At 39.6% G+C, this 11,470-nt stretch overlaps 1 protein-coding gene across 1 annotated transcript; it reads left to right on the forward strand.

Moving 5' to 3' along the window:
• Positions 1-7,888: 7,888 nt before the first annotated feature.
• LOC107765709 (putative receptor-like protein kinase At5g24010) lies at positions 7,889-10,797 on the forward strand. Its single transcript, XM_016584383.2, has one exon. It carries the CDS (start codon positions 8,000-8,002, stop codon positions 10,502-10,504), a length of 2,505 nt encoding a protein of 834 aa, XP_016439869.2. The 5' UTR covers positions 7,889-7,999; the 3' UTR covers positions 10,505-10,797.
• The last annotated feature ends 673 nt before the right edge of the window (positions 10,798-11,470 follow it).

Raw genomic sequence — 11,470 nt, forward strand, 5'->3', positions numbered from 1 at the left:
ACCTTGCCAAAAAACCCATTTGGGACAAAACCGGTCTAAGGAAAAAAGAGTGCAACGCGTGCTTTCAGGCCTAAAGGCTTCGGGTTGAATAATCCATCCCTGTTCCTGGTTGAACTCCTGCAAGGGTTAGTTTTGAAATATAAATGAACATAGGAGGTCGTACCTTAACAGTATTATCGCTTTAGGTGCGACACGTTTCAATTGCTTGGTAGTTGTTTGCCGTTTATTACACCGAGCTTGTAGGATCTTTTTCTGACGATTTCGAGAATCTGATACGGTCCTTCCCAATTCTGACCCAGTTTTCCTTTATTTGAATTTCGGGTATTGAGGGTGACTTTACTTAGCACTAAGTCCCCGATTTTATAATATCGAAGATTGGTTCTTCGATTATAATACCTTTCGATCCGCTATTTTTGGGCGGCTAAACGGACGAGAGTTGCTTCTCGTTTTTCGTCCAATAATTCTAGGCTCGTGTTCATTGTCTCGTTATTCGACTCATTTGTTGCATACGAAACCTGATTCTAGGTTCTCCGACCTCAACCGGGATAAAAGCTTCGGTGCCATAAACTAACGAGAATGGTGTCGCTCCGGTACTGGATTTCGATGTTGTGCGGTATGCCCATATGATTTTGGGTAGTATTTCTCTCCATTTTCCTTTAGCGTTTGTTAATCGATTCGGCTTGTCCGTTCCCGCTGGGATGATAAGGTGTTCATAGGATCCTTTTGATTTTGTGGTCCTCGAGAAATTTAGTTACTTTACTGCTAATGAATTGCTTTCTATTATCACATACAATCTCGAATGGCATCCCAAACCGACATATGATGTGGTCCCAGATGAAGTCTATTACTTCCTTTTCTCTGATTTTCTCGAAAGCCTGTGCTTCAACCCATTTAGAGAAATAATCAGTCATAAATAAAATAAACTGAGCCTTACCTGGGACTGATGGGAGGGGGCCGACGATGTCCATCCCCCATTTCATGAAAGTCCATGGAGATAGGACCGAGTGGAGAAGTTCCCCGGGTTGATGAATCATGGGCGCATGTCTTTGGTATTTGTCGCATTTTTGAATGAATTCCTTTGCATCCTTGTTCATATCGGTCCAATAATACCCTGCTCTGATTATTTTTTGCACCAACGAATCGGCACCGGAATGATTTCCACAAGTGCCTTCGTGAATTTCTCGTAAGATGTAATCGGTGTCTCCCGGTCCCAAACATATCGCCAATGGACCATCGAACATCCTCCTTAATAGCGTTCCATCTGTGGATAAGGTGAACCGTGCTGCCTTTGTGCGCAGAGCCCTTGATTCTTTTGGATCTGAAGGAAGCTTCCCATTCTTGAAGTACTCTATGTATTTATTTTTCCAATCCCAAGTTAAGCTCGTGGAGTTTATCTCGGCGTGGCCTTCTTCGATTACTGATTTAATGAGTTGTACGACAGTCCCCGAGTTGAGTTCGTCATCCTCGACCGACGAACCTAAGTTTGCAAGAGCGTCGGCCTCACTGTTTTGCTCTCGAAGTACATGTTGCAAAGTCCATTCCTTAAATCGATGTAGAGTCACTTGTAATTTATCCAAGTACCTCTGCATTCGATCTTCTCGGACTTCAAAAGTCCCGTTGACTTGATTTACCATGAGGAGGGAGTCACACTTAGCCTCTACAACCTCGTCTCCCAAACTTCTAGCTAGTTCGAGACCTGCAATTACGACCTCATACTTGGCCTCATTGTTAGTCAATTTTGTAGTTTTAATAGACTATCTAACTACATTACCTGTGGGTGCTTTTAGTACGATGCCCAGTCAGGACCCCTTTGCGTTCGAGGCACTATCCGTAAAGAGGGTCCAGACCCCCGAAATGGTACCCGATTTTATCAGTAATTCTTTTTCAATCTCGGGTATGAAGGACGGCGTAAATTCAGCCACGAAGTATGCTAAGATTTGAAATTTGATAGCGGTTCGAGGTCGATACTCGATGTCGTACCCGCCGATCTCTATGGCCCATTTGGCCAATCGACCTGAAAGCTCAGGTTTGTGTAAAATATTTCGTAGAGGATAAGTTGTTACAACATGTATCGGATGGCACTGGAAATATGGTTTTAGTTTCCTAGAGGCACTTATTAAAGCAAGCGCTAATTTTTCTAAGTGTGTATATCTAGTTTCGGCCTCACCTAAAGTTTGACTGACATAATAAATAGGGAATTGCGTACCTTGCTCTTCTCGAATTAGGACTCCACTTACCGCTATCTCCAAGAAAGCTAGATACAGATAAAGTTGTTCGTCTGTCTTTAGGGTATGAACCAATGGAGGGCTCGATAAATACCGTTTTAGCTCTTCCAAAACCTGCTCACATTCCGGAGTCCATGCAAAATTGCTTTTCTTTTTAAGCAGAGAGAAAAATCGGTGGTTCCTATCTGAGGATCTCGAAATGAATGGTCCCAGGGCGGCTATCCGTCCCGTTAGCCTCTATACGACCTTTACATTATCCACCACTGTGATCTCCTTGATGTCTTTGAATTTAGCGGGGTTAATCTTGATTCCTCTATTAGACACCATGAAACCGAGAAAGTTTCCCGAGCCAACCCCGAATGCACATTTTTCAGGATTGAACTTCTTATTGTACTCCCTTATTATGTCGAAAGTTTCCTGCAAATGCTTTAAATAGTCCTCTGCTCACAGGAATTTAACTAACATGTCATCAATATAAACCTCCATTGATTTTCCTATTTGCTTTTCGAACATTCGATTTACTAAGCGTTGATAAGTTGTACCAGCATTTTTTAGACCGAATGGCATTACATTATAACAGTAAGTCCTGTCTTTAGTGATAAATGAGGTCTTTTCCTGATCCTCCGGGTTCATCTGTATTTGGTTGTACCCGGAATAGGCATCGAGAAAACTGAGAGTCTCGTGGACGACTGTGGCATCGATCATACGATCGATATTAGGCAAAGGAAAAGAATTCTTAGAACATGATTTATTCATGTCTTTATAATCTATACACATTCTAAGTTTGTTCCCTTTTTAGGGACCACCACCACATTTGCTAGCCATTTAGGATATTTTACTTCCCGAATGGACCCTATTTTAGGATGTTTGGTTACCTCGTCTTTGATGAAGGCAAGTTTGACCTCGGACTGGGGCCTTCTTTTTTGTTTTACTTGATGAAATTTTGGGTCCAAGCTTAGCCTATGAGTGGTGATTCCCGGTGGGATCCCTGTCATGTCAAGATGGGATCAAGCAAAATAGTTCATGTTAGCTATAAGAGATTGAATAAGTTATTTCCTGAGCTCGGGATCTAACCCCGTGCCCAGGTATACCTTACATTCGGGCAGATATTCGACTAGCGTGATTTTCCTCTAGTTTTTCGACTGTTGATTGGGTAGCGTCGGAATCATCGGGGACCACGAAGGATCGAGGGACCCCATGTTCATCATCTCCGTCAGTCTTCTGATTCTCTAGTTAGGTCGAAGCTGACATTTGTGATTGCTATTTGGTATCAAGTTTTCCCTTCGAGTCCGATCTTTTTGTCGACGATAGTGAAGATATCGGAAATGCTTCCTCGATGGTAAACATTTCTCTTGCGGCCGGTTGTTCTCCGTAAACTATTTTGACTCCCTCCGATGTTGGGAATTTTAAAACCCGGTGGAGGGTCGAAGGTACAACTCTCATATTGTGGATCCACGGTCTTCCAAAAAGGGAGTTGTACCTCATATCGCCTTCGATTACGTGAAACTTCGTTTCTTGGATAGTTCCAGCCACCTTTATTGGCAGAATTATCTCTCCCTTAGTAGTTTCACATGCCATATTGAATCTGTTTAGAACCAGGGTTGCGGGCACGAACTATTCCTGTAGACCGAGCTGCTCTACGACCTTCGATCTAATAATGTTGGTCGAGCTACCTGGATCAATTAATACACGCTTAAATTGAGTTTTATTCATAAGTACAGATATTACCAGTGCATCGTCGTGGGGTTGTATGACTCCTTCTGCATCTCCATCATTAAAGAACACGGTTCCTATAGGTGCGTAATCTTGAGTTCAAGATCGCTTCTCTTTTACAACCTACATTTTAGTGCGTTTAAGCACCGACCCCTGAGGGATATCGATCCCACTGATGATCATGTGGATGATGTGTTGTGGCTCTTCCTGTTCGTTTTGTCTACTGAAATCTCTGTTTTTGAAATGGTTTTTGGCCCTGTCACTTAAAAATTCTCAAAGATGCCCTTTATTGAATAACCGGGCTACCTCCTCTCTTAGTTGCCTGCAATTTTCTGTTCTATGGCCATGAGTGCCATGATATTCGCACATTTGATTGGGATTCCTCTGGCCAGGATCGGTCTACAGATGTCGAGGATATTTAGTATCTTTGATGCGTCCGATAGCCGATACGATGGCGGATGCATCGATGCTGAAGTTATACTCCGATAACCATGGTACTTCCTTAGGTCTGGTATGCCTGTCGAACCCATTCCTACTTATCAGCCCCCGAGGCCCTTGGCCTCGATTACTTCTTTTATCGCCTTGTACGGGGTTACGTCTTGGTTCGTTCCCCCTATGGTCTCTACTATATGGTCGGTATCGGTCTCTGATCGGCCTTGGTTCTCGATTGATGTCCCTTCTAACAACGGACCCAGAACCCCAACTGGTCGTCTTCGACTCTAATTTTCGATTGATACCGATTGTGCATATCGGCCCAAGTAATACCTAGTTACTCGATCAGGTTATGCTTCAACCGTCGTGAAGCCATCGAGCTTCGTTCGTTTAGACCTTAAGTGAAAGCATGAACAGCCCAATCGTTTGTGACTGGTGGTAGATCCATTCGTTCTATTTGGAAACGAGATACGAATTTTCTTATCATCTCGTTATCTTTTTGTCTTACCTTGAATAGGTCTGACTTCCTGGTCTCGACCTTTATGGCCCCAGCATGTGCTTTTACGAAAGAATCTGCAAGCATAGCAAAAGAATAGATAGAATTAGGCGGTAAATTATGATACCATATTATTGCTCCCTTTGAAAGGGTTTCACCGAATTTTTTCAATAATACAGATTCGATCTCGTCGTCTTCCAGATCATTCCCTTTAATGGCACATGTGCAAGAGGTGACATGTTCGTTGGGGTCGGTCGTTCCATTATATTTAGGAATTTTGGGCATGCGAAACTTCTTAGGGATCGGTTTTGGAGCTGCGCTCGGTGGAAAAGGCTTTTGTACGAATTTTTTAGAATCCAACCCTTTCAATACTGGTGGTGCCCCCGAGATCTGATCGGCCTTGGAGTTATACGTTTCCATTTTTTTGTCGTTTGCTTCTATCCTGCTTTCTCCTGACTCTATTTGTTTTGTCAGTTACTCAAGTATCTTAGCAATTTCGGGATTAGTCCCCGATTCTTGCTCATTTGACCTTACTATAGTTGGCCCTGTTTTCTGGGGGACTTCTCGGGGAGGACTAGGCTTCGGCCTGCTCAGTGCCTGGGTTTGGCTCTGCAACTGAGCTATCGCTACCTGTTGAGCTTGCAACATTTCGAAAATCATACGCAAGCTGATTTCGTTTTCCTCAACGTTTTAGGTATTTCGAGTTGCAGATCGAGTTCCACCATGAATGCTATTTTCAGGGTCGGAACGTTGGTTTGCCTCGATGGCCACATGCGAATTAATGTCTATTGGCACTTTGATCTGAGCTCCAACGACATCGACGAGCGGCCTTTCATCCTCGGGCGTCAAGTTGTTGTTTTCATCGTAAAGGCCAATTTCATTGTCGATAAGTAGGGCCATTAATTGAGAGTTTGTTGTTTCTAACCTGAAATCAAAGACACTTCCGAGAGCAAGCGTAAAGTGGTGTGTTTTGTAGAGATTTGTACCAAATAACCACTGTTATACTTAGCCCCACGGTGGGCGCCAAACTGTTTACCCGAATAACAGATAGAGTTGAATTTATACATAGTTCTAAGGATACGTGGTATAACTTGGCACAAATCAATAAAGTAAGTAAAAATATATCGAGTATCGACTGTAAAGAATGAAATACCAATCAATATTGAATAGAGAGTGATCTATAAACGAGCAAGATGAATCAATGTATAAAACTCACAAGAGGATAATCTCTTATGTATTTCTCTCTGATAATATCTGAATATGAGAGTGTATGAATGCCTTAACGTTTAATGTCTGATCCCTACAGAAATAATAGCCATCCCTCTTATACTGGAGGGATCCTACTTTAGATATAATTAAAATACATAGTGGGATCCCATGATAGATTAGTTTTTCCCTAATTTCCGCTGAGATTCACTCCCTTAGTGCGGCTGTAACGACTCTTGTCTCTTGGCTCGATCTTGATTGGATTTGGTATCGGTGGATTTCCAGATTTAGAGCTCGATATTAACTCGAGCTCGATATTGACTCAAACTCGATATTGACTCAAGCTCGATATTGACTCGGGGCTCGGTATCGACCCGGGCTCGATATTGGTCAGTCTCTGGCTCTTAAGCTCGATGACACCGCTTCACATCATAGTTCGATTTGGACTCGAGCTCGATAATAACTTCGAGCTCGGTATTTGATCGGTCCTAGAAATTTGAGCTCGGTAGCCTGTCTTCAGATCTTATCTCGATATTATGAAGATGACCTTCGGTCCATTATGTTTCAATCTTAACTAATCATACGAAGGTCGAAATCGGTTTTGACCGTATACAGAATGAAATTCGGAGAAAGACACCTTTGTCTTTTGATTGTTTTATTCTAGGATTAGATAATCCTGAAATTGTTATTTCACATGTAATATGAAATAAAAATAATCTAAAAAATTATTGTGTATATAATCCAAAGATTACTTATATAAAAAATAAAATTTTCTTAACCAAATACAAATAAAATAATTTTCACCTTTTATTCCAAATTATTATCCTTATCGCACCAAACAACCCCTTCAAATGTTTTTGAGCCAATCATGGCCTATGAATTGCAAGAAAAGGAAATCCAACCAATGAACAATCTGATATTTGTCAAGTGCTACAGTGGTAGTCTTGTTCTAAGTCAAGTAGTCAACATGCAGTCAATTTCATTGTCCGTTTTTTTACATTCTGCCAAAAATTAATTTCCTTATGCATAAATAATTCTCCTCTTCACTTCCCTTCTTCTCACTCTTCTCCGCCATTCTTTCCATGGCAAATCTTTTTTGCATTCTTCATCTATTCGCTTTCTGAGCCGAGAATTTATTGAAAACAATTTATATATTCTTATAAAATATGGGTAAGATCTGCGTACATATTATTTTTCTCAAACTCCACGATGTGAGATAATACTTGATATGTTGTTGTATTCTTCACCTATTCCTTTCTCTTCCTATTCCATGTCCTTATCTTCTAATTATACCCTCCTTAAGTTATACATTTTTTAGGTTATAATCAAGTAATATTTGAAATTATAATATGAGGATTGTAATATAGAGATAAAATAATAACTTAATTATTTAGTAAATATATTTTTGATAGTTATTTGGTTCATTATCTTAAGAATTGAATATTATACTGTGTATAATCTAAAACATGTATTTGATTTTACGCTAAATAAACTTGTGTAAACTTTATTTTAGTTGTAACATTGGTCTTCTTAAAAGACTCTAGGAAAAGAGTTTATTTTATCCATGATTAGCCAATCTTGAAATTATTATCCGTGGGAGAATGTGGTACAAAAATGATATCACAATTATGGTATAAGTAATCGCAATATTTTATGGAAAGATTATTATCTTTATCTCTAGTACCAAATAATTATTTTTAATATTTTTGAACCAATCTTGGCCTAATAATTGCAAAAAAAAAAAAATATAAATTAAAAAAAGCCTTAACCAATGAACTATTTGAAGTTTGTCAAGTTGTATGTCCTGTTCAAGTCAACATGCAGTCAACTTCATCATCCTTCTTTTTCCACATTCATTTCCATCTGCATAATAATTGAACTCTTCACTTCACTTCCGCTCACACACTCTTCTCCGCCATTTCTTTCCATGGCAAATCTTCTTTCATTTTTCACCTTTTTGCTTCTCTCCCTTCTCCCTTTACCTTCCTATTCCATGTCGTCATCAGCTAATTACACTTTCCCTCAAAACTTTTTCATCAACTGTGGTTCAGATTCCAGCGTCCCGGCCGGAATGACCACTTTTTACGGCGACATGAACTCCGACTCTGTCACCTTCTCCGGCCACAGTAGATCTGCTAAGGGCTCCATTTCTTCAGGTTTAGCTGCTATCTACGAAACTGCCAGAATTTTCAGACAAGATTCTTCATATGAACTTGAAACAGACGAAACTGGTTTTTACATAGTAAGATTTCATTTCTTTCCTTTTCCTGACCTTTTTAATGCGAAGTTCGACATTTTAGCATCTGGGTTTCTGGTTTTGTCTAATTTTACTGTCCCAAGTAACGTAACTTGTCCTGTCATCAAAGAGTTTCTGCTCCCTGTGAAAGATTCTAAGTTGAAAATCAGCTTTAAACCTCAAGAATCATCTTTTGCCTTTGTAAATGCTATAGAAGCATTTATTACTCCTCAATATTTCATTCCTGAGTCTGCTACTCATGTCACTCGTCAAGGAAATAGCAATATTATTAATAAGGATTTGTCCTTGAGTGCTTTAACTGTAATTCATAGGATCAATGTTGGTGGTTCAGTAATTACGCCCGAAAATGATACGATGAGGAGATATTGGTTGCCTGATGATACTTACTTGATTATCAAAGAATCAGCAAAGAACCATTCGATGTTTAGCGATAGCCTTAACTATGATACAGAAGAAGGAGGGGCTAGTGGATATGATGCTCCTGACTTTGTTTATAAAACTGCCAAAGAAATGAATATAGTTGATGAGACAAAAGATAACTTGTTTAATATAACTTGGCATTTTGAAGTGAATAAGAATGGTATATTTTTCGTGCGTCTACATTTCTGTGACATCATTAGTCAAGAAAGGAATCAAACGAATTTCAATGTCTATATGAATGGTGTATTTGGACAGCCGATTAGTCCATATGATATAGTTCCAAAATTGGCAGCTCCTTTCTATATTGATTTTGTGGTGGATTCAGATGGTTCTGGTTTTATGAATATCTCTGTTGGACCCCGGAGCGAATCACGTACTAAAAATGCTTTTCTAAATGGAGTAGAAATCATGCAGCTGATTGACGAAGGGGGATCAGTTCCAGATGAAAATGGACAGACCAAGAATCGTGGTTTGTTGATAATCGTTGGTGCTACCGTTGGTGGTGTGGTTGCGGTTCTCATCTTAGTTTCTGCAGTGGTTATCTTGTTTTGTTTGAAATCAAGAAAAGCAAAACCTGTTGAGAGTGTTGACTGGCGAGTTGTGAATGCTAATGGAACAAGTTCACAAAGCAGAACTACTGTAAGAACTTCTCCAATTGGTAGCACTACTCCTGATATGAACCTTGGGTTAAAGATACCTTTGGCTCAGATTGTTTATGCTACTGATAACTTTGATCCAAAATTTATGATTGGTGAGGGTGGTTTTGGGAAAGTTTACAAAGGAACTTTACGAGATGGTGTTAAAGTGGCTGTGAAAAGAAGTGAGCCTGGACATGGTCAGGGTCTTATGGAATTCCAAACTGAGATAACGGTCTTGTCCAAAATTCGTCATCAACGTCTCGTTTCATTGATTGGATACTGTGATGAACGAAACGAGATGATACTTGTGTATGAATTCATGGAGAAGGGGACTTTGAGAGAGCATTTGTACAGTTCGAATGAAGATGTTGGTAAATCATCTTCAAGGTCAGAATTATCTTGGGATCAAAGGCTCGAAATTTGTATAGGTGCAGCGGAAGGCCTACAGTATCTTCACACTGGTTTAAATGGTCCAATCATTCATAGGGATATTAAGTCGACAAACATCCTTCTTGATGAACATTATGTTGCCAAAGTTGCTGATTTTGGTCTATCGAAATCAGGTCCCCTTGATCTAACACATATTAGTACCGATGTTAAGGGTAGCTTCGGTTATCTTGATCCTGATTACATAAGATGCATGCAACTCACTCAAAAATCTGATGTTTACTCTTTTGGAGTAGTACTTCTTGAAGTGCTTTGTGCTAGACCAGCTGTTAACACTCATCTTCCAAGGGATCAAGTAAACTTAGCTGAATGGGGACTTTCTTGGCAAAAAGAAAACCAGCTAGAAAAGATAATTGATCCAATGCTTGCAGGTAAAATTAAGCCAAACTCGTTGAGAAAATTCGGGGAAACAATAGAGAAATGCCTGCAAGAATATGGTACGGATAGGCCTAATATGGTGGATGTGTTGTGGGATTTGAAATATGCTCTACAGCTTCAGCACTCTGCAATATTGCCACAAGAATTTCATGAAGATAGCACCACAGATATTTCGTGGCAGTTGGCATTGCCCGGTATTCCTCGCTTACCTTCTATAAATGTAAGCACAAGTATTGCCAGTGCCAGTGAGAGTGAGGTTTTTTCGCAATTGGTGATCGATGAAGCCAGATGAATTTTGGCCTTAGCATATGTTAGCTCACTTCATTCTGTTGTAAGTCGGTCTTCTTCTGCTTCCTTTTGGTTAATTAAGGCAATTCTGTATATCATATGCCAAAACCTTGGTGCAACTGTATTCCTGAGTAATAGTCAGGGTTCATTTTTCTTTATTGGATAACAGGCAAATGCCTCGAGCAATATCTGTAATAAGAGTATATGACATATTTTCTGCTTATAAAAAATGTGGTGCTATATAGGGTGTGTTTGGTACGAAGGAAGTATTTTCCAAAAATCATTTTCCAGAAGAAAGTGTCTCACTACTCAATACTCTCTAAAATTTAGAACTATTTCAAATAGGCTAATGGAGAAAAAAATAAGCAAAGAAAGTCATTTTTCCCCTTTTAATGAAAAACAATATTTTGGTGTTTGGTCGCCAAAAAGACTTATTTTCTGGAAATATTTTTCGCCATACCAAACACAGCCATGGAGGTGGTAAATTACGGGTTGGATCAAACTTTTGTGTCAAAACGGACCAACGGATCAAATCAATAAATTGGCCATGTTCAACATGCACAAAGTTTATTTAGGTCAAGATGGGTCATAACCCGACTCGTGCCGTATAACCCAACCTCCACTCCTTTTTAAATTTGCTCCTTTTGAAAAAATAATGTGAAAAGCTAATATACTTTTCTTAAATTATTAGCTTAAGTTTCTTCCAAGTGTACCCAATTCTCCATCTCCAAATTCGATTTTGTATGTTTACATTTATTGTATTTTGACTCATTGTGTTGTACTAATTTGGTCCGCATTAACTCAATAGTTTAATTGGTCGTGACGGCGCAATCTGTTGGATAAGTTAAAAAACGAGTCATAACTTATTCTGTTTGAATTTGGCCAGAATTGGACGATTTCTATAGGAACTCTGGCAATTCTGCGTTCTTTCGGATGTCGAAAAAATTAATAAAACACCAAACAAGGATTT

The sequence above is a fragment of the Nicotiana tabacum genome, chromosome 13 (genome assembly GCF_000715075.1).
Source record: "Nicotiana tabacum cultivar K326 chromosome 13, ASM71507v2, whole genome shotgun sequence".
NCBI classification, from domain to species: domain Eukaryota; kingdom Viridiplantae; phylum Streptophyta; class Magnoliopsida; order Solanales; family Solanaceae; genus Nicotiana; species Nicotiana tabacum.